The 23993-nt window shown below is 37.3% G+C and overlaps 1 protein-coding gene across 1 annotated transcript in view; it reads left to right on the plus strand.

Annotated features, from left to right (window-relative positions):
* Nucleotides 1–19275, plus strand: part of LOC107712471 (leucine zipper putative tumor suppressor 1-like) — a 24905-nt gene extending 5630 nt beyond the window's left edge. Inside the window, exons 2-6 of the mRNA XM_016517730.1 lie at nucleotides 13398–13886; nucleotides 15749–16597; nucleotides 16760–16948; nucleotides 17128–17322; nucleotides 17415–19275. Of these exons, the coding sequence (XP_016373216.1) occupies nucleotides 13536–13886; nucleotides 15749–16597; nucleotides 16760–16948; nucleotides 17128–17322; nucleotides 17415–18002 (2172 nt within the window). The 5' untranslated portion in view covers nucleotides 13398–13535 and the 3' untranslated portion in view covers nucleotides 18003–19275. The remainder of the gene's footprint in view (nucleotides 1–13397; nucleotides 13887–15748; nucleotides 16598–16759; nucleotides 16949–17127; nucleotides 17323–17414) is intronic.
* The last annotated feature ends 4718 nt before the right edge of the window (nucleotides 19276–23993 follow it).

The following is a 23993-nucleotide window of genomic DNA, read 5'->3' on the forward strand; positions in this document are numbered from 1 at the left end:
CTCCGTAAAATGCGTTGCACACATCTGAATATTTGGTTTGAACTGTTCTGGAACAGTGTTGTAAATACAACTTAACCACTGATTTCTAGTTGTGTCCTCTTTTGGAAGACCAAACAAAGTATTTTCGCTTTCGCAACGAAACACAAAGCGTCTCCACAACATGGCAGCCGCGGCAGCAGCAACAATACTACAGCGGGAATCAAAGTTACGCCTTCTTTCTTTTGCGTGAACATTTGGGCGGCGTTATGCAAATCTTTCCACATCGTGACGTAGACATGTGGGAGCGTGTTAGAACGAGCCGTTTTAGGGCGTAGACGAGTCTTAACTTTTATAAAGAATATCTCTTTGGGTTTGAGACTTTAGTCTTTGCAACTTTAGGGATCTTATCTATGCACGAACAGCTTGTAACACTCCAAAGAGAAAGGAAAACTTGAAATTGCATCATAGGACCCCTTTAAGCAATTTGAGCCGGAGTCATACCCTGAGAATACTGAACAAGAGGATCACGCAGAACCTTTGCACGCACGGATATTGCAAGACATATTAGAGTGGTAACGTTATTGTTGGTTTTTTTTTGTTGTTGTTTTTTTTTTGCTAAATCACGTTTTAGATATGATGTCATCAACCGCTTAAAAATAACTGCATAGTGCAACGGTAATGTGTATTATGTTTATTGTTCTTTAATTCTAACATTATAACATGAATTGCAGTGAAACTGTTATACAGTTAAATTTATTTATACCATAGTCTCATAATTGAAGTGTAAATTCTGCAGATTACATCATTGTCCAGTATTGTACTGTCAGCAATTTATAAAAACGTTTTCATACATATTTACATACATAATTTTTCAGGTGCATGTGTAATAACTGTGTTAAAATGCCCAGCGAGGTAGAAAACATCTGCTGCAAGGAAATTCAAAAGGTACGGGGGTGAAAAAAACAGCGTTTCTTTGACATGGCGAAAACTTGACGCTACAGCAGCACTTCTTCTTCGTCGTCGTCTTGTTTGATGCACTCCACCAAGCGTTCTAACCACGACCTCGCACCTCCCCACCCCCCAACCATTAAAATTTCCGTAGGCAGGAATTATTTTAATTATATTCTAATGGACTGCTTTGTGACATCACAAAACCCGGAAAACAAACGCTGTAGTCCAAATATCTAGAAATGGAAATGGTATTGTGCTGTCTCTATCTGTCAAGGCTCGTTCACAGAGGAGAGCATATCAGTTAATATTTCATGAAAATGACAGAGCGTATATTTCCCAGATACACTGGGCTCTAAAACTTCTTTTGGACAGATTCCAGAGGCTTCTAAGCTTTCAGGGAGTCTTTGACGTACCAGGAGCCAGACAACGAAGATCAATCAGAGACAAGAGTCTAGATGCTTGATGACATCCGATCACTTTTCCAAAGACAATCCAAGCCTAGCAAAGCAGAAATATGATAATAGAAATAAATGGTTAATGCCCATCTTTGCATTCTTCAAATCAAATAAGGCCATTTCCTCATCTTTTCTTACTCTTATTAGTAGTAGTATGGAACTATTTTACTTTAGAAAAATCAAAGTTATCAGCAGGCCCGTTTGGAATCTGCTACAAGAAAGCTAATTATCCGTCACCCTTTGCAAGTGTCATAACATAATTTGATGACGATGCTAATTACATGATGCTCCCTTCCTGTGTAATTGCACTGCTCTTTTTGACAGAATAAATCAAGGGGTCAAGGGTCAACTGGTTGCCATGGCTCCTTTAGCCCCTGCTGGTTGATATCATAACTACACCATCTGGCTGTAATGAGCAGAATATGTATAGAAGACAAGCTCGTCCAGCACTGACTAAAAAAATACTAAAACCAAAGTCATTTTCTCAGGAATTGCATTTAGTTTTCATTCACATTGTACTCCACATGTATAGTTTCAGTCAGTTTCTCCTGATTCTGTTGTTTTATTTAGCTAAACCATTTCCAATTCCAGTTCTCGTTTTTGTAATGACTTAAGTTAATGATAACCTTATGATTCATCATTACAGCTCCGTTTCATTTTCTGTGCTGCTGCTGGCAACAGTCTTGGGTTGTTTAATCAGCTGAGCTCGCTTTCACTCTATCCAACCTACACACCCTTCATTTCACTCCAGATTCAACTCCCCCTCCATCATTCCCTCCTCTGTCTTTTTTCAATCAGTCTCCCACACACCTTTATCCAAAACAGCTAAGGTCAAAGGCCACTGGTGGAGGTCTCTGATTTAACCCACTATCATTATTTTCCTTTCTCTCACACAACATGTGGTAAGACTGCTGGTACCTGCACCTGTTTTTTACTAATTGTTTTGTTTCATTGTCATTGCTAAAATGTATTTGAATTTAGTGTACATTTTTCCCATTAAAATAAATACTTCTTATGACTCCTAAACTAATTTTAAAATAAAAATGGCACAAATTAATTTTAGTTTCTGATGGATGATATATTATTACATTTGAAAGTTTTAAGTTACCTGCATAAAACATGAAAATGCCACTAGATAGCAATACACTTGACTGTGCTGAAAAATTATTTAACACTGTTAATCATTTTTAAATAATAATATTCCATGATAGTTAAATGAGACTAAATGACACACTAACTTTGGAAGCCCTAAAATACAAAAAAAATTTTTTAAATAAATAAATAATGAATAACAAAACAAACAAACAAAATCGAACCAGAGTTAAAGAGAACTTAAAACTAAGCTAAAATAATAACCTTGCAATGATTCAATGGGAATTAGGCCTAAAAATGTAATGCATTAATTTGGTATGATTAAAATAATGAATAAAAAAATAAATTATTGTTGTTGTTGTTGTTGTTTAAAACCATGTAAAAACAAACAAAAAAGACAACATTTCATGTAAGAACAGCTTAATAGAAAGGAACAAAAGGATTGAGAAACATTTTTCAAAATTGGATAACTATTCATTTGACGTGGTGTAATAAAAATACTACATCCGTGGCATGAGATACTGAAAAACAGTGATATGCGACAGAACAGTACTACTGATAAGCTTATGTTCAATGATATGGAAATAAAACAGACAACACATTGAATATTAAAAATACTTTGTGTAATGCTGATTCAATGATTTCACAATATCTATGATTTTTTTCTTCATTTGGGGGCTCAACAAATATTGGTACATGCAATTAAGTGCAATTTTTTAAAATAATTTGACAATAATATTAGACACAATGTGTCTAAAGTCATTAGAACTAAGAGAAAGAGTAAGAGCTGTTTCTCATAGATAATGGCTGTGATTTATTACTCCTCTGCACAATTATACCCAAAATCTAACTTTCAAAGGAAGGCGTATCACTTAAGGCCTCTAAGTGGTCAGCGTGCATAAGAGAGTGGGTCAGAAAGTGCTGTGAGTGATGCTGGAGGAGGAGATGTCCTTCCTTTTGAATTATTCACTCCATCACTGTAATGCATCTCCCTTCACATCGAGAGTTCTTATTTCAAGAGTGCATTTACTCTCTACTGCTCCAGATGTGGCTGAGAGCTTGAGTTTGAAAAATATGACCAATGGGATTCCTGCATATGTGTGTGTGTGTGTGTGTGTGTGTTGCTCTCAGTACAATTTAAGAATTAATATAAAAATCCTGCTAAAATGTTTCTCCTTCTGTAACCTACTTTATGTACAATTCAATTACTTCTCTCAGGACTCAGATCTCAGATCATCCAGCATGAGATAACTGCACTGTTGGGGTGTAGGCCTATATTAAAGTTAATAATGGCCTACAAAAGCCTTCATTTATTGTTGCCATGGAGACTTGTAATCTCATGATGAATGCAAATGCATTTTAGTAGGAAACTGTCCAATCCTAACAGATGTTCTGTATGGTAAATAATCTTATTGGTGGATTATTTATGCCAACTGACCTTCCACTAAGCTCAGCCTTCTCAGTTAGCTTGAGAACTTCCTATAAAAATAGAATGGAGAAATGTGCTCATCAAAATTGGCTCTATATATGAACAGAAATAATCATGTTTGACATTGCAAAGTATTTTTATCTGCTGGTTTTTTTTTTGTTTTTTTTGGTCACACTTAATTTTAAGGTCCAATTCTCGCTATTAACAAACTATTAACTACAACTTTTGCCTCAAACTCATAATTTACTGTTTATTAATAGTTAGTAAGTTAGTTGTTAAGTTTAGGTATTGGGTAGGTTTAGGGATGTAGAATATGGTCATGCGGAATATGTGCTTTACAATACTAATAAACAACAGTCAATATGTTAATAATGCTAATAAGCAACTAGAATTGGCCACTAAAGTGTTAAAAGTTTTTCTTTAAAGAAAAAGTGAACTAACAAACTAATAAGAATTATTTACAGCATTTATTAATTTAGGTTAATGTTAATAAATATACTATTGTTCATTTTTAATTCATGTTTTCACACTTGTAAAGCTTGTACACTTCTATATTTTCCTAATGACAATTTTTTGATTGGTTTATACAAAGAAAAAATAAAACCATAGTTCAATCATGACAACTCTCAGAACATTTTAGCATGGTGATGGATATGACAATGTTAATGCATTTGGTCTTGGCGGAACTGACCTGCTACGCTGCTGCTGCTGAATTGCTGCTGCTGTTGGTTATTGCTGTAGTTGTAGATTATTGCTGCTGCTGCAAGCAAGTACAGGAACTTGCTACTGCCAATGCATATGGCGATACGTTGCCGTGAGTATTTAAGACATGCTGCTGCTGCACAAATAGCATATAAAATAACCCATAGCAGATCTATGCAGGTGGAGCTGGGGAAGGTGGAGGGTTTCAGAGAACTCTGAATGCTAGCCAGCCATTTAAATGCAAGGCAGTAAGCTCATTGGCTGCATATGCAGCATGAACCAATCAGCTTGTGCCAAGTCGTTTAACTCTCTGAATATCATCAGTTACGTTAACACCCCGTCAGAATGCGCCATCTAGAGTTTCATGACTGAACTATATATTTTCTACTGTAATAAATGTTATGTCAGTTAGCACTGCATTATTCGTGTATTTTATTTATGTATTACCTGGAAATGACTTGAAATGACCTTTTTGTTTTAGCTACAGAGATAACGGGATGCCTTTGTCCATATTAGGCATTTCCTGGCACATCATAAGTTATTACTTCTGTGAGTCCGTTTTGGACTTTCTGAGCAAGACTGCCCTCCAGCTTCGAGTATGAATGAACATACACTGCATGAGAGCTTGCCCGGAAAAAAGTGCGAATTTACGTTTTATTTAAAAGTGGGGGGAGCATGTCCCCACGTCCCCTGCGTATTCTACGCCCATGCCAAAGAACACAAGCAAGTGAACCCAGTATGATTTTGACCATTAAAGGGATAGTTTATCCATAAATTACCAATTTTGTCATCATTTACTCACCATCAAGTCATTCCAAACCTGTAATTTAAAGGGGTCATCGGATGCGACATGCACTTTTACAAGTTGTTTGAACTGAAATGTGCGTTGGCAGTGTATGTACACAACCACCCTATAATGGTAAAAATCACAGAAAAAGGTATTTTGAAGAATGTTGGTAACCAAACAGTTTTGGTTACCATTGACTTCCACTGTATGAAAAACACTCAGAAATGTCTTAAAATATCTAATTTTATTTTGTACTGAAGAAAGAAAGTCATACCAGTTTGGGACAACAATGAGGATTAGTAAATTATGACAGAATTTTCAATTTTGTGTAAACTATCTAATAGCACATTTTGCTGCATTATGTAGTAAAAAAAAAAAAAAAAAACACATGAATAAAAAAACAACCCGTTGCTGTAAAACCAATTACTGATTACACACAAATTGCAAGCTAATAAGAGAAAATTAACAGGGGCACATTGTTTGATGTGTAAAGCTTGGGACACTGTGACGGGCTTTGCTCCAGATGGTCATTGTGCTCAGTTTTTTTCTTGATCAGGAATGATAAGATCACATCTGCTGGTGGACAGGGACAGAGAGAGAGAGGGGCCTAACAAGACTATCCCCCACAGACCCTTAGCAGCTGCACACAATATACCACCGATTAAGACTCCTGGACTAGATGATGGATGAATCCGTAAGACAACGTAAATGGAGAATAAATGTGAAAGTGAGAGTGAGACAAATAACAAACAAACAACTAAATAAATACATTTATTTCAGCTCAAAACCTGCTTATTAATCATCTGTAAATACTTAACCGAGCCTCATTTTGGATGTAACAGATCATCCAAAATTGTGTAAATGAACGGCATGAAGTCATAGTGACATTAAGTTACTATCAGTTCAGCTAATTAGCACATGTGCTCATACAGAGTGCTGGGAAGAAGCAGCAATATAATGATCTTATGGCACATAGCCGATTGTGTGACTGAGAAACATTATTCCCACGGGACACCGAGGCCTGGCTGCTCTCCAGTATACATACTATATTCACACCCACCATGAACAACTCTGTAGACAGGTCTGATCAGTCCTTAAAAGTGCAATAATATTTCACAATTCCCAGGAAATCACCTGTCAGAACTGTGCCACTGTTTCTAGTGTTATTTTATTGAGTTACAGTGAGTAAGTGTCATGTTCCAAACCTTTTTTTTCTAACTTCTTGATTTATCAGTATGAATTTGTTGCTGTTTTTGACTGTAACTCATTATTGTAATTTTCAATAGATCAATATCATCCAGGTAAGATATCTAATCATCTGATTTAAATTTCTACATGAAATCTAGTACCACACACAAAGTAACAGCCCAAAGTGACACAAAATGGTCATATGTACCATGAAAGGGACACTTAAAAAAAAAAAAAAGATTCCTAACAGTGCAGATGTAAGTCTATATGTGCCATCTGGCAGTCCCAGGTGTGGTACAGTGCAGCAGTGTACGCTTTGTTTAGACGGCAGTAAATCTTCTACAGTACAACAGCCCGAACCGAGTCTTTATACATGCATGCAGTAATGGATTGGCCATGCGTTGGATAACGTCTGCTGGCCACACTTCTCATAGGACGTCTTTGTCCCGCATAGGTTGACAAACAAGTGGAACGTGTGAGGGAAACAAAACCACACACACATACACTCCCAAAAGAGGCCCAGTGTCTGTGATAAAGGTCTTTCATGGCCAATTAAAGCAGCTCGACTTTCCACCTCAATAACATCTAAGCATCTATTAGCAGCAAGCCCCTCCCGCACACACTCTGCTCTGTCGCGCTCCCGCTGAGCTCAGCTCATTGACTGTATGATTAGGTCATATCGTTCTCATCTGTCTCTGAGAACAATGAAACAACAGCCGAGAGCATGAAGAGCCAAAGTCTGCATTACCTACTCTCCAACAAACTGTAAATCATGTGTCCCACTGCTGGGTGATTACAATAGTGTCTGAATGAGCACCAGGGTTACAAAGGCTAAAATCTGAAAGTTAAGCTCAAAAGATCTAAACTAATAGGGCAAAGTGTCAGTTATTACATAGATATTAAATGTAATCCACAAACCATAAACTTCCAGCTAAACTCACAATAAAGGTTATTTATTGACATTTATGGTTCCATGAAGAAGAACCTTTAACATCCATGGAACCTTTTCATTGCAAAAAAGATTTTTAAAAACAAAGGTTTCAAAAGGGTGTTTTCACAGTGATGCCATAGAACAGGGATCCTCAAATCTGGCCCACGAGATCCACTTTCCTGCAGAGTTTAGCTCTAACCCTAATTAAACACACCTAAGCATGCTAATCAATGTCTTCAGGATCATTAGAAAATCACAGGTAATAAGTTTGATCAGGGTTGGAGCTAAACTCTGCAGCGCATTGGCCCTCCAGGGCAAGATTTGAGGAACCCTGCCATAGAAGAACCATTTAGGGTTCCCTCCAAAAAAACTTTTAGTGAACAGTTCTTGAAAAAAACATGTTTTTCTGAGTGAGAAGAACGTTTTAATAATCTGAAGAAAACCTTTTTCCATTATAAAGATCCTTTTCATAAATGGAAAGATTCTATGGATGTTGAAGGTTCTTCATGGATCCAACAAATCCAATAAAAAGCCTTTATTTTTAAGTGTGCAGTGGAAAAAGGTTCTTTATTCAAATGTTCTTCACACTAAGAATATAAGTGTTTATTTTAAGAACCAGAAATGTATCTTTTATGGCATCGCTGCAAAAAAAAAAAACAGCATAGTTGATAGATTATTCTAGAGGCCAAAAGTTAAGCAGAGATGGAAACATTGATTTGTAGTAAAATGTTCCAACTGACTTTTTTTTTTTACTTGAAAGGGATGCCATATTTTGTATTTTATTTTTAATTGTCTGTTTACTGAGATGGCACATGTTTTATATACACTTTTCATATATCAGTAAACATATATATCATTGAACCACCTGACAGAGAGGGAATTATATATAATATATATATATATATATATATATAGGAATCATGTGAGAAAAAAGTAAGAAAAGAATAATTTAAAAATTGTTTAAAACTTACTATTTTAATCAGAGATGTATTTGTTCACAGCAGTCATCGCCTGATTAAGACTGAGAACTGCATCCAACTGAAACGGAAGATGTCATAAATCAAAAGTGGTACTACTCTGAAGTGACCAATAAGGGCCTATGACATTATGCATATATGCATATCTCATTATTACACTGTTGCCCTCTCACTTTCATAGCCAGATACCATATTAAACAACAACTCCTCTGGGAACTCCTAGACACTTAAATCCACATTCATCATTTAAAGAAACGTATTCACCGTGCTGTCTGTGCACCCTGTCCCAAAGGGGCCACAGCCGTAGACTGGGCGACCTTTGATTCCTCGCACACTTGCAAATGTGCCAGTCCATTGTCCACGGCTACGGCCTGTTTTTGCATATTGATTACATTGATCCCTCCACTAAGCACTTACAAAGAGCATCTGAAGAATCAATACAGTGCCTTCTGCTGCTGTCTTGTAACAAAAATAACATCTTGTCGGGGTGCAATGAAATGAATACTCGGAAGGGACGTGGTGTGACAGAACCATGCAAATCCTTTCAAAAAAGCATTATGCCCCTCAAGATCAGCATGTAAAATGTTTTGCTAACTCCAAATGTAACGTTCCCTCCAAACAACACAACTCTTTCAACCTTGGTGTTTTGGACAAAGCGATGCATCAGCAGAGTTGGGATAGAGTTTCACAGCCAGATTATTTATCTGAAAGTCTGCCTTCTTTGTTCTGGTCCCCACGGTGCTGATTTTGCGCTTCAGATGAATGTACACAGATGCAGAAACTTGGGTGCAGAACAATAGCTGTGTAGTGGTTTTTATGTCATTTTGAGTTTACTCTTAGATATTTTTATCGTCTTCAGAGACACTTATATGACGACTTTAGAACAAGAGTTTAGAACAATTGCTGGGGAAAACTGCTTATGATAATTTCTTGAAAATCCTTGAAGTCACAAAAATAGTATCCAAATGTACACTTACAAACCAAATGTGCTGAATTGAATTTATATTGTACAAATCTATAATTAGCATTTGAAGTGAAAAAAACTGCTTATGATAATTTCTTGAAAATCCTTGAACAGTCACAAAAATAGTATCCAAATGTACACTTACAAACCAAATGTGCTGAATTGAATTTATATTGTACAAATCTATAATTAGCATTTGAAGTGAATATTCGGTCCCACTTTATATTAATTGGCCTTAACTACTATGTACTTACATAAAAAATAAGTACAATGTACTTATTGTGTTCATATTGTATTACAAATTTGCTGCTATTGAGGTGGGATACGGGTAAGGTTAAGGGTGGGTTAAGGTGTAAGGGATAGGTCATGTAATTACATGCAGGCATTTTAAAAATGTACACAATAAGTGCATTGTACCAAATGATTAATTTAAATGTAAGTACATAGTAGTTAAGGCCACTTAATATAAAGTGGGACCGAATATTCTTATAAAAGCCTAAAAGCTTGGGTTTTTGTCCCGTTTTTTAAAGTAAAATACATTTCTGAAACTAGATAAATTTACAAATATTGTAAATATAAAGACCTATTTTCATCAGTTATTTCTTATAAGATTTACTTTTCATAGATAAACTACTTCCAAGCCAAAGGGCCACTTGTGTTTGACTACTACAATAAGAAAGTATCAAGAGGGTCATTTAAACGTGTTCAACTGCTTTTGGAGGCTATTAAAATATTTGACTGCTTTGGCATTTTAATGTTGATTTTTACAAACAGGAACATCTGCACTAAGACGCCTTCTGCATTTTACGGCAGCACACTTCTTTTTGAGAGGTAGTTAGAGAGTCATTTATTTTATGGTGTAAATGTAGCACTCAGCCTAAATAAATGTTCGAGCTCACTGAACCTCACACAAAACAGGCACACTTCAGTGGACAAAGACACAGACGGAGGGAGGGAACATCAAGCTCTTCTTTCTTTTCCTGGAGGGGTGTTTGTTCAGAGTGGGTGCAGGGCAGTCTGGAGAGGAGGGGAGGGCAGCAAAGGGAGCCAACTGGGAGAAGTGTGTTTGTACAGAAAACGGTGAAAGATAACCAATAAAAAATGAGTGAGAGTCACAAAAGCTACTCAAACTTGTGCATATGTTTGCGTATTGTGATTGTGTTATGGTGTTAAGTGTTGAGGTGTAAGAAAGAGCGGGAGAGAAAGTGAGTATGACAGAGGGGGGCAAGCAGCTCATTGTAAGCAGCAGTGAGTTAATCTCTTTAGCGGCACACGTCTTATGTAAAGAGGTGTAATGGTCTCTGCCCCAAGGGACCTCAGGGGACACTGGGGTCCCGTCTCCCAGCAACATTTGCATGTCGGTTATTCCAAAAAAAGATATGAAGGGAAGAAAGTGAGTGTGACAGAGGTGGGCAAGCAGCTCATTGTAAGCAGCAGTGAGTTAATCTCTTTAGCGGCACACGTCTTATGTAAAGAGGTGTAATGGTCTCTGCCCCCTCCTTGCCCCAAGGGACCCCAGGGGACACTGGGGTCCCGTATCCCAGCAACATTTGCATGTCGGTTATTCCAAAAAAAGATATGAAGGGAAAAAAAACTGGTGAATGGTGATAAGATCCGCCCCCTTTGCATGGTAGACTTTTGTCTACAGGCAGACTATAGAGTATTCAGTGGTTCACTCAAGGACAAACACATTCTCGCCACGGAGAGCATGCGAAGGAGATTTGATTCAGATTTCACAAACACTGCGTCTGTGGATTTATTTGTTTGGAGAGTAAGTGTCATTTTGTCATCTATTTTATTCCGGTAAGCCTTTGAACTTGATAGTAAAGAAGTGATTTCGGGTTACAGATGGCAGACAGATATTGAGACGCTCCAACTGAGATTGTTTACCTGCATCACATGTTGGGAAGTGATGCCTGTGCATGTGTCAAAGCACAATGCAATGTTTGACTTGAGTCTTGCTGATTGTTTTGTACCTTACAAATGAACAAATAATGCAATAATAATATGCAGTGCATACAGAGATTGCTAAACATTGCTTTTCATGAATGTTCATGTTTGTTATTATTTAGCAATTAGCATACAAAATGAAAAGTGCAAACTCATCACAAAAAATACCCTCCGTGGGTTGACAAAAACAGTTTGCTTGTTCCAGTGATTTATGCGAGTTGTTTTAAATGGATTTCGTTGCATTTTTAATTTATGACAACTATGCATTAGGTGTTGTAACAGAACGTGTGAATTGATAATAATGTCAAGCACTGCGATTCATTTGCAGTGCTGCATAAAAGAAGAGTATTTGCATTACATCATTGCTTGGCATGCCTCGAGGACAAAATATGTGTGACTCTATTAAACAAAGACACTGATGAGATCGCTTTTCATTGGAAGGGACTGTCAAAGGGCTGCCTGAAGCCATTAAGTCCTTCTGCTGAAACAGATGCGTTTATTTATAAAAATGCAAAAGTAGTGTTGAATAATCTTATTTAATCATTTGAAAACCACATGAATGATAATTGAGTTGTTTGTGGAATATCATCCTTCTGGCAATGGTAACGGAGTGCAAACAATTGAATCAGTGTTTACTAATGTATGCTTCTACAATTTTATTTGATTTTGAAACAGCAACTTATGGAGTAGAGAGAGATCAGAAACAAACACAGATGTGGTTGAATTTGTGGTTCTCTTATCTAAAACCAGCTGCGAGGCAGCAAAGTTACAACAAAACAACATAAAAAGAATATTTCTTTGGAATGCATAAATTCATAATGTGACGCTAATAATTAAGAAACAGCTGGCATATTTGCTGTGTTCTTTCTAGCTAATAAGCCTTTAACATATCAGCACATCATCACAATTAGGCCAGTTATACAAAGCCACGTGTGATGATCGTGGCAGGTCTTTTGTTCGTAAAGCCCCTCACTATCTGCTCTGAAAGACAGATGGAAGGCATGATGTGTTGATTATGGATGTGTAATATATGCTTTAGGCACGTATGAATCATAAAAGAAGGTTGAGTAGCTGTTGACAGACCTTTGGTACTCTTGAACTGTTGTCAGGTGACTGACAGGTCCCATCTCCCTAGTGGGACCCCATATTATGTCCAACATATGGAGCCTTATATATCTACACTAATATGTACTGTAAGCTTGTTTTTTTTTTCTAAGTAATGCTTGTTTGATGTAATGAAATATGCAAAAACTTTATGCATGTTTACATGCACCATTATGTTTGAGCTAAAGTCTGTCAAACTATACATGGCAAATCAAATAATTTTAAAGAATTAAATATTTAATATATATTTGAAAGATTAAATAAACAATGCACAAGCCACAACACAGAAGCCAGCTGTAATGGATTGATGTGTGTACATGTTGGATGAAGCAAATCTTCAATCACATTATTTGTCTAACTTCACAAAAATCGGACCGGTACGTTGGACTGAACTAAGGCATTTACATGACATTTTAAAAAGACGTTGTTTTAGTCCGGCAGAAATCAAAATCAAAGTGCATGGAAACATACTCATTGTTTCTGGTAGCCTGACAAGAAGAAAAAAAAAGTAATTGTCAGGTCTTTTGACCTACTGACCAAGTAATATGAATAGATGTTTGACCTGTCACACTAATTTCAAGCTTGCATTTGCCTTTGTTTGTCAAAGAGGAGGGTGTTCTTGGTACTTGTTCAAAGCATGCGTTCAGTATGGTCTCCATATTGTAAATCAGGATATTAAAGGGTAACTGCCATTAGGTCTACCCCATTGTATCCCATGTGGGCAAAGAGCCAACAAGAAATACTGTAGTTCCTGGTTTTGTAGGACTTGTTTGCTGACCTAGTGAACGTTAAGTAAAGTAAACATTAAGAAAATTCTGCATAGACTATACTGCTCTAATGCCTAAAGGAGTCATCTCACTACATTTCTTAAAATCCATGTTTTACCAGGTTTCCCAAATGGGAATAAGAAGGATCTCCACACAAGGCTATGAGTCCATCAGACCTTCCTCCATCATTAAAATTCTGTAATTACACACCTGCCGCCACCAAGACCACCACCTGCTATCTCCAGATGTCCCAGGAAACATGGGTAGTGTCAGCAGTTTGATATCAGGCCATAGCCTCCACAGCAAACACTGCAAAGCCTCTGAAAACAAAGTCAAAAAGGGGCTTCAGTCTAAGAAAACAGGCCGTAGCTTGGATGGCCTTCTGAAGTATGGCTTCTCTCAGGACCATTGCAGCACCAACAGCTCAAAAGTCAGCTATCATTCAGGCAAAAATGACGACTTCTTTTACATCAAGGTCAGCAACAAGCCCCGAACTGCTAACATTAATACAGCTGAAGACAGTCAAGGAAGAACAACTGAGATGGACAATGAGGTGGACAGGAGAGGAGGGCCACCAGAATTAGTTCCGCTGTCTGGAAAACTAGAAAAGGTAACAGAACTAGAGTCAGTCAGAGAATAAACAAAGCGAGGCATGGGCTACAAAAAGTTCATTTTTATTTGCCAAAATAACATATCATCAAGAGTTTAATTTATTCACTGCCTATATTATTGTGTAGTGTTTCAGTCCTATAAAACCCCAATTTAAAGCAGTACAACTTGTAAACAAAGCAAAATGTCTGCTTAGGACTCATGCTCAGTTCAGATTAAAGCAGCCAAAATCAAAAGATGGCCCATCCCCCAGACATTGTTATCACACAAAATCAAACAACAGTCAAGTATAGTTGATGCTAAGTAATCCCCACCAGCCCCTGACACTTTCACTAAGAGCTTAGCGGTGTCTGCTCCATTTAATTAAACCTCCAGATTGACGAGGTAAGAATGCCTTGATCTCTCCAGAGATTCGGTCCAATGGCGTTGTGGCAGTTGCAAGCAGGCAAGCACCTCTTTCCCTGAATAGCCTCATTTATGAAGAATCTAGCTAGGAAAATGAGCCCAGTTTCACTTGGTCAGGAAGTTAATGCTAAACCATGGGGTAAACATGCTACCATCGGTAAGAGGAAATGACTGGGAAAATAGGAGAGGAATAAGAAATAAGGAAAGGGTTGTCTTGAGATTGTCTTGTGGATCAATCATTTATGCAAAATGTTTTGTTGTAATGTCCTGGCAGTTATGAGAGTAATTACTTTGAGAGCATCTGATCAATAGGTTTTAAGATGGAGAGTGTCCTGCCATAAAGTGAATGATCAATTGGTTGCAGTGCACTTCAAATCCCAAAAACACTGATCTATCTTTTTCTGTCTTTATGGCTTCTCTCAGGACCATTGCAGCACCAACAACAGCTCAAAAGTCAGCTATCATTCAGGCAAAAATGATGACTTCTTTTACATCAAGGTCAGCAACAAGCCCCGAACTGCTAACATTAATACAGCTGAAGACAGTCAAGGAAGAACAACTGAGATGGACAATGAGGTGGACAGGAGAGGAGGGCCACCAGAATTAGTTCCGCTGTCTGGAAAACTAGAAAAGGTAACAGAACTAGAGTCAGTCAGAGAATAAACAAAGCGAGGCATGGGCTACAAAAAGTTCATTTTTATTTGCCAAAATAACATATCATCAAGAGTTTAATTTATTCACTGCCTATATTATTGTGTAGTGTTTCAGTCCTATAAAACCCCAATTTAAAGCAGTACAACTTGTAAACAAAGCAAAATGTCTGCTTAGGACTCATGCTCAGTTCAGATTAAAGCAGCCAAAATCAAAAGATGGCCCATCCCCCAGACATTGTTATCACACAAAATCAAACAACAGTCAAGTATAGTTGATGCTAAGTAATCCCCACCAGCCCCTGACACTTTCACTAAGAGCTTAGCGGTGTCTGCTCCATTTAATTAAACCTCCAGATTGACGAGGTAAGAATGCCTTGATCTCTCCAGAGATTCGGTCCAATGGCGTTGTGGCAGTTGCAAGCAGGCAAGCACCTCTTTCCCTGAATAGCCTCATTTATGAAGAATCTAGCTAGGAAAATGAGCCCAGTTTCACTTGGTCAGGAAGTTAATGCTAAACCATGGGGTAACCATGCTACCACGAGTAAGAGGAAGTGACGGAATAAGGGAGAGGAAAAAGAAAAAAAGGAAAGGATTCTTGAGATTGTCTTGTGGATTAATCATTTCTGAAAATTTTTTTGTTGTAATGCCCTGGCAGTTATGCGAGTAATTACTTTGAGAGCATCTGATCGATAGGTTTTAAGATGGATTTGTGTCCTGCCATAAACATGAGTGAATGATCAATTGGTTGTACTGCACTTCAAATCCCAAAAATACTCATCTATCTTTTGTGTCCTCTCTCTTTTAGAGTAAAGAGAATGCTTTAATTCGACCCACCGCCTTCAAACCCGTTCTTCCTCGAAGCAGCAGTTCCTCGGTGGAGACTCATAACAACTTGAGCACTATCCTGGGCAAGAGAATTAGTCCTATAGACAGGCTAAAAGATCTTCAGGACCCCAAGCTGGAGACAAATTCTGGTACCTTCTCTGACTCTGGAAGGAACTCTATGTCCAGCCTGCCCACTCACAGCACCAGTGGCAGCAGCCAGATGGACAACCTAAGCACATCAAATAACCACATGGCACGCCATGGAGGCCTTGCCCAAAACATGGACACATCTCAGAACCCACAGGGGGGTGTAGCAGGGACAAATGGAAACTCTGGATCCAGTTGGATGTGTAGTGGGACTAACGGTGGAAACGGGTGGGCCAATGGATTTTGTGAAACAAACAGAAACAGTGAGTCGACGAATGGCAGTACGAGATCTATTGGTGTCCTAAGCGAAAGTGTGGCGGCAGCAATAAGTATGAACAGAGAAATAACTGCTGCAGTGCTGACCGTTTCATCCACCGAGCCAAAGATGGATTTCTCTGGAAACCAAGAACTGCTTCTGGAACATAGATTTACAATTTCAGAGCAAAGCCCGACAAAACCATCATCTTCTGGGGGCTGTGTCCGATCACCAATTTCGATGGATGAATCACTGATACAGCAGCTGGAGCAGAAACTTCTAGAACGTGAAACCGAGCTGGTGGAGTTACAAACGAGCCTTGATGAGAAGGAGTCAGACACATGTCATCTATTTGAGGAGAAGCAACGGTACTGTGCTGAGGAGATGGAGGGGTTGAAACAACGCTGTTCTACAAAACTCCGTCAAGTAAGTTGCTTACAATATTCACAGGTTTGAAGGGAATGTGAATATATAAAGTTTAGTGTGACTCCAAAACCAATGAGTACTTTATCTTACATTGATGGTCAACTAAGTACACTATTCACCTTTATCCAGGCAGATCTTAATGATGGTTTGTGTAACCTGCAGGTGTCTCAGAGGGCTTTGAGAGCCCAACAGTTATTGCAGCTTCAGGTGATACAACTTCAACAGGACAAGGAACGTCTGCAGGAGGAGGTGGACCAGCTTAATCGTGACCGGGACACTGCAGAAAGCCGCCTCCGAATCTATGAGAGCCAGAAAAACCTAGTACCCACTCTAGAAGAGACTCAGTGGGAGGTCAGTCTATAAACCTTTATCGTTGTGTAATGACAAATGTGGATACAATGAAAATCTAATGCGCTCTGTGTTTGATAAATAGGTCAATTTAAAAGCTGAACAGTTGGGATAATAAGGGGAAAAGATCAAAATTGTTACAAAAACACATTCACATCCATCATTTTTTGTTATATTTGTAGGTGTGCCAGAAGTCAGGTGAGATTTCTCTGCTAAAGCAGCAACTTAGGGACTCCCAGGCCGATGTTGGAAACAAACTCAGTGAGATTGTCAGTCTCAAATCCTCTCTGAAGGAGTCCAGATGCAAGCTGGAAGAACTGGAAAAGAAGATCAAGGAGTATGAGGGAGCACTTCACCAGCGGAGCGCTGAGGTTGAGGTCAGTGTTAGCTGATATTAGATTAACTTACAGTTGTTACTACATGCTGTACCATCACATTTGCCTGACTATGATATCTCTTTTTAAAAAAGGTATCTAAAAATGAGTTTCAAAGAAAGAAGAATGAAGCTGACCTCCTCAGGGAGAAGGTGAACATGCTGGAAACGGACATCAAGGGCATGAAGCAGGACTTAGCAATGGCCAAAGAGGAGCAACAACAGCTAATGACCATGAGAGCCAAAGTTGAGGAGCAACAGCTGCAACTGCAGATAAGCCAAGCCCGGATGGAGGCCTTTGGGACTGGTCAAGCCAAATCGAAAGCCCAGGATGGAACAAGTGCCAGTAAAACACTGAATCATAATGGAGGGACTGCAGACTTGGATGCCCTACAGAAGGAGGTAGAGAGGCTGAGAGGGGAACTGAAGGAAGAGAAGCAAAAGAAACATAAGATGATGAATAGCTTCCAGCAGGAGAGACAAACGTGGAATAAAGAGAAAGACAAAGTAATCAGATACCAAAAGCAGTTGCAGTACAATTACCTACAGATGTACAGAAAGAACAAGGACCTGGAGAAGATTCTGAGGGAGCTAACGGCTGAGATGGACAGTCGGACAGAGATGGACATGGACAGCCATAGCTCTGACCTGAACTTTGAAAAAATTGTAGCCACAGAGATATGAGGTCATAGGATGAATGTTTTCACAATTAACCGAATGGTCTTAAAAGGGTGAATCTACTAGTGGGTGGAATTTACAAAGCAAAATTTAAAGGGAAGAAACATGATGTCACAGGAGATTTTAAGATGTCATGAGATGCTCGAAACTCAAGAGTATAGCATCACTTGTACATACCACCAAAAGCTTTTCTCCTTTTAGATCTACCACTTAACTTAAAATCTTAGGATGTCATCCATGTGCATTTCTGAATAAGTTCCTATTAAATGTGCAGTAAGCTATTTTGTTTATTAGAATTACACTCTTACTTAAGATATCTCACTGAATTAGTGTTCCATCAGTAACCATCACATCTGTCTCTGTGGCAGCCGTAAATTCTGTAAACTCCAAATAATTGACCACGGTCAGATTCTTTGTTTAGCCATTTAAGCATTTTCTGCCTGTCAGTCATTTTGTGCATTCATAGGGCAGCCAGTAAATAGGAAGCAGGTGTCTTAAAAATGCGTGGCAGTTGAGACTTGAATAATTTAACTTAAACTATTAACCATATTAAGTTTCATAAGCAGTTGACAGTTGTTGGTTCGTCATGCAAGGATACTATTTTGTTAGCATTTAGCTTTGCAACAATGAGATGTGCTACTGTTTTCCTGCTAATCTCTGAATACAATGGTAAGGGTTATAGAATGTGTGTGCAAGTCTAATTGAGAGATTCTTTTTGCAGAAGTTTCAGAATGGCTAACATTGCTTACAGCACCTTTAATCTGTGCACATCCAACCAAATGCTTACCTCCCTCTAATCCAAACAATCCAGCTCTTCTTGCCTAAACCTCAAGCAGTTGTACATTCTCACTACAGGGTGACAAAGTGATATGAATATTTTATTTGCTGTAATTGCTAGTTTTGCACTCTCTCTTCCTTTTTATATGACAAGAATCTTTATCACCAGTGTCTTGGCAGACAGGCTCATAGAAACAATCTGTGTACAGGAATATAGTAGCTCATACAGTGAGATTATGTCATGTTGAATGCAAATGCTCTGTTCACAAATGTCCAGACACATATTTCATTGTTAATCTAAAGTATTTCACAATTCCTTCGCATCTTTTTAACAGTACTATACTATCAACTTTGAAGCCTAGACATTGTACAGTTTTTGTTAGAAATTTTAAAGTACAGTCAAGTCACTTTCACTCGCAGACACATGTGTGGGACAAAAAGGGTTAATAAAAAAAAACACACACACACACATTTGTACTACAGGAATATATCATTTTGAAATGAAACTCACTCTTTTGAACCAAAATATTATTTTAACTCTATTTTATCTTTTCTTCTAAAAAAATTTATATCCTAACTTTTGTTTTCCATTCAAGAAAAGTGGATGTTTTTCACTGCCAAACCACAAAAGTTGTTCACTCATATAGGCTATTCCTTGTGTGAAAACTCTCAAATCTCAGTTGTGTTTTGTTTGTGGCAGGATTGTTCATGTGACATGAGAGCCAATGCTGTTGGGCTTCATGAAGACTAACATTCCTCTAAGGATGACATTTTCTTCTAATTGAAAATAAGAATGATTGAGATTTGAGAGATTTGTAAGGGAAGATTATCATTGAATAAAAGCTTAAATTTTGGTCTATTCTACAAGCAAAACAACTGTATGACTTGTAAAGACCTTGAACATAGCTCATGTGGACTACTTTTACGTTTTTGGGGAAAATAATACTTGGTTAGAACCATAAGAGTGAGTACATGATGACAAAATGCTCATTTTTGGACCAGTTCTGGAATTGACTGAAGGAATTGCCATCCTGGGGAAAAAGATAGGTCTTAAAACTGACTGAACAACCATTTTACTCTCCAGTATGAGTACTGAATTTTAATTAGTTATCACTTCAAAATGCTATCTATAAAAAGATTTATCTAGCTAGAAGAAGCCTGATGGTACAACTGTATGTTATACAGAGATGAAACAATTTTTTTTTTTTTTACAGCTGTAGAAAAACAAGATGGTGATAACAGAGTAGTGCGTTCTCCTTTAGCACTTAGATGTAATACAATACTAAACGTAACCATTCACAGGACAACTTTTCCTTTTTTAAGATTAAGGTGGGCAGCACTGAGACTGTTTCCGTTTTTCATTGCACAAATGTGTTACCCAATGTTTCATCATACAAAAGCCCCCAAAAAGCTGCCTTGTAAGTTATCATCCCTAGAGCTTCCAGGAGTTTTGATTTGATAACAACAAACTGATAATCATATTATTGATGGTGCAGGGTGGTTGTGGGGATGTAAGGCTGTCTCTAGATGCATTTGAATGCATGTATGCTGTATATTTCTTATTTATTTTAAGTAAATAAATTAAGATTTTTTTCTGAATGCTGTTTCAGTTGGTTTTCAGTTAGTTATTTTATAGTTCAAGTGACATATGGCACAATACCTAAACAATATTCAAAATCAAAGTTGATAAAGGCAATGCAACTGCTAGAGCCAGTGATGACATCAATCTGCAACACAGGTGCGTAAGTCAGACAAGACAAATAACCTGTTGTATTTTTTTTTTTTTTTTCATTTAATCCTATTCTTAGCATTCCTGTGCTACCAGACAGAATAAAGGGACATGTAACTGTGTTGTATTATCTCATAAAGCAGCTAAATGTAGTAGCAATTTCTAGCAATCTTCAATGCTAGTCATCATCAACGGCACACAAAATTAGTATAAAATAAATTGTACAACTATAAGACAATTATAAGTTATATTGAATTAGTTGATGATAATGAGAATTTTGTCTAATGCCTACAAGCTTGTCCTTTCATTAAATAGCTAAAGCAGTGTATAAAGATGTAATTAATATTGTGGTGTCGCCCTCTTGTGGCAAACTTCTATTATTACACAAGCCTAGTGTACGAATCTTATTGTGTAAAAACATATTTTTTGCTCCATCTCCTCCAAAGTGCTGTTCAGCATTGTCCTCTGTCTGATTCATGGCAAGAGACATGATGAAAGCACTAGATTTGTAAACGCAGCTACAATTCTGCCCATTGCCATATGTGTTAGTAAACCTCTTTGAATACAACCAATGGCCAAAATCAAAGAAAGAAATTCCAAGATGAGCCAAAATCCTTTTTAATCTCATTCTCTGACTTAAGTATTTATCTGCATGAGTACATGATATATGAAATAAACACGCTTAGCTTCTCTGAAGCGATTGCTTACCGTTGATTTGGAGGCGTTTCCACTTTCTCCTTCCTCCGCGTGGATGTCATGTTTACTGTCCTCTCTTCAGCTGGAAGCGGAATCCAAACCTGCCGCCAAATCAAAGGCAGGAAGCTTTTATGCAAATATTGAGAGTCTATATCCTTTATTAAGCCAGGGAGCTACATCCACTTCTGTAAATTGTCAAAATATAAGTAGCCTACTATCATGACTTTTATGAATTATCTGTCCTGTAACCGTAATAAAAATTATTTTAAAATGTATTGTTGTTGTTGTAGATATTTGCGTCATTTTGTTATTATTATTATTATTATTATTATTATTATTATTATTATTATTATTACTACTACTACTACTACTACTATTAGTATTATAAGTCTTTGCTTAAATTTACTCACAAGGTTGTGTGGCCTATATTAGTGTATTTTAAGTGGTCGTTAGTTTAAGATTTGTATTTCTAGTATTCTGTATTTCTAGGGCTAGTGTAGTTTCATAAAGTGCGCATTTTAAGCAACATGTTTATCAATGTTAAAAGTGTTTTGAAAAATATCTTAGTCTTATTATTATTTGAAAACGTAATTATTTTCATTTAGGTGTTTCTTCCAGTTCTAACTCTTCCACTAGATGGAGCACTCACATTCTCTCATTGTGAAAACTCTGAGAAATCTCTCTCTCTCTCTCTCTCTCTCTCTCTCTCTCTCTCTACTCTGCCATTTTAGGCAACTGACAGAACAAACCTTTCAGAAGTATGTCATAAGTAATCGTATAAGTGTGGTTTTGACAAATATACAAGCAATGATTGCATAAATACTTAATGAATTCCAACAACAGCATCTCGTTGTTGCCCTCTAGCGGAAGAGAGAATAGAAACGAAGCAGGATCCCATACAGTATCAGACATACAGTATCAATGACAATACACTATATTAAAGTATTTAAGACCCCTGTAATTGAAGACCCCTGATTTAAAACACACGCACATTCAATTTTAAATGTCCAATTTCAACAAACATTTGGAAAAGTCCTTGTTTGCATAGGTTATATTTTTATGCATAGAAATTCACTATATTATAAATATATGGTGTAAAGTAGTGGTCTTTTTACACACAGAGAGAACAGCTCTGTTCAGAGCTACAGTGCACTATATATTTAAAGCAGTACTGTGGCTCATACAAGTCCTCCTCTGTACACTAGGCTACCATGTGGTTAAGCGTGCTAGAGAGGTTGGGTAATCCTGTAGTGATCGGTGATGGGGTCACATGTTGAGGTGTGTGCGTGTTAATGTGTGTGTGCGTGTGTGTGTGTGTTTATGTGTGTGTGCTGCGAGAGATTAGCCATGGCTGGCACTAATTAAATACTTAAGACTCAGCCATAAGCAGTGAACATGCTGACTAAAACCTCAGCAACACTTTGAGACTCCATGAAGAAAACAGCAACACAATAGCTATGAAATCATATCCCATTCAAATATTAACATTGGTTTATTTGTATATTACGCAAATTCATGTGGGTGGGAGAAAAAGAGAACAAGTATTTGCATGTATTTCGAATTAAGCATTTTATTGTACATAAAGTTATACTTTTACATTTCAATATATAGTCTAAATATTAAACCTCTCCAAATAACAAACAAGCATTATAATTATCATCATTATCATTATTATTAAAAACAAAAAACAATCCAAGCAGCAAACAAGGCATTGACAGGGAAGAATACTACAAGTACACACACACACACACACACGTGTGTGTGTGTGTGTGTGTGTGTGTGTGTGTGTCTACATACACATATATACGTATATACACTAACTGGTTAATTAAACCCTTTAAAAAAAGTTTAAAAGATTAAAAAAAGATTTAAAATCCTTTTTTTAGCTACTTTAAGGATTTAAATAAACATCTGACATTTTTAAATGCCACAAAACAACTGTAGCAACTTGGAAATCTACATTTTTCTGAATAAATCTCTTTGTTTTGCATAAAAACACCTAAACAATTTGATATTCCAGAGCATGTCTTACATTCTTCATAATTAACCGTAAGCTCTGTCCCAAAAGCACTCAACAATAATTTAATTAGAAGAGATGTTCTTAAAATTCAAAAATTCAAAAAAACTACACAACCTTTAATTATTACTAACTTATTACTTATCCAAACATTACTTATCTATTTTTATTCTTTAAAATTCACGACATCAATAAATATTTCAATAAATATAATTTAAGATTTTTTTTTAAGTTGCTCTTTTCCATAGACTGAAGGTGAATGGCAACCAAAACAAATCTTTTAGTGAATTACAATTTACATTCAGTCTTTTCTGTCTTTTGACTTCAGAAGACCTGGAATATTGTGTTAAAATTGCTAATATGTTACTTTTATAATGTTTTTTATGATGCTTTTAGTTGGTGGTTCTGGCCCTGGTCCCCATCTACTTTCATTGTATGGCACATCAATAAATATTTCAATAAATATAATTTAAGATTTTTTTTTTAAGTTGCTCTTTTCCATAGACTGAAGGTGAATGGCAACCTGGTCCCCATCTACTTTCATTGTATGGAAAAGAGCAGCACAAAGACTCTGCTAAATATCTCATTTACTATTCCAGGGTGGAAAGAAAGCCTTATGTTTGGACTGACATGAAGGCGAGTAAATGGTGACAGCATATTCATCTTGGGGTGAACCTTTGAGATAAAACATCGACGACATCGACACTAGCTGCACACAGAACTGTACCAACCGTATGCAACCAGCGAGGATTAATGTCTTAACTTCATAATGTTGGTA

Source organism: Sinocyclocheilus rhinocerous, unplaced genomic scaffold (genome assembly GCF_001515625.1).
Source record: "Sinocyclocheilus rhinocerous isolate Xijiao unplaced genomic scaffold, SAMN03320098_v1.1 scaffold87, whole genome shotgun sequence".
Lineage (NCBI taxonomy): Eukaryota > Metazoa > Chordata > Actinopteri > Cypriniformes > Cyprinidae > Sinocyclocheilus > Sinocyclocheilus rhinocerous.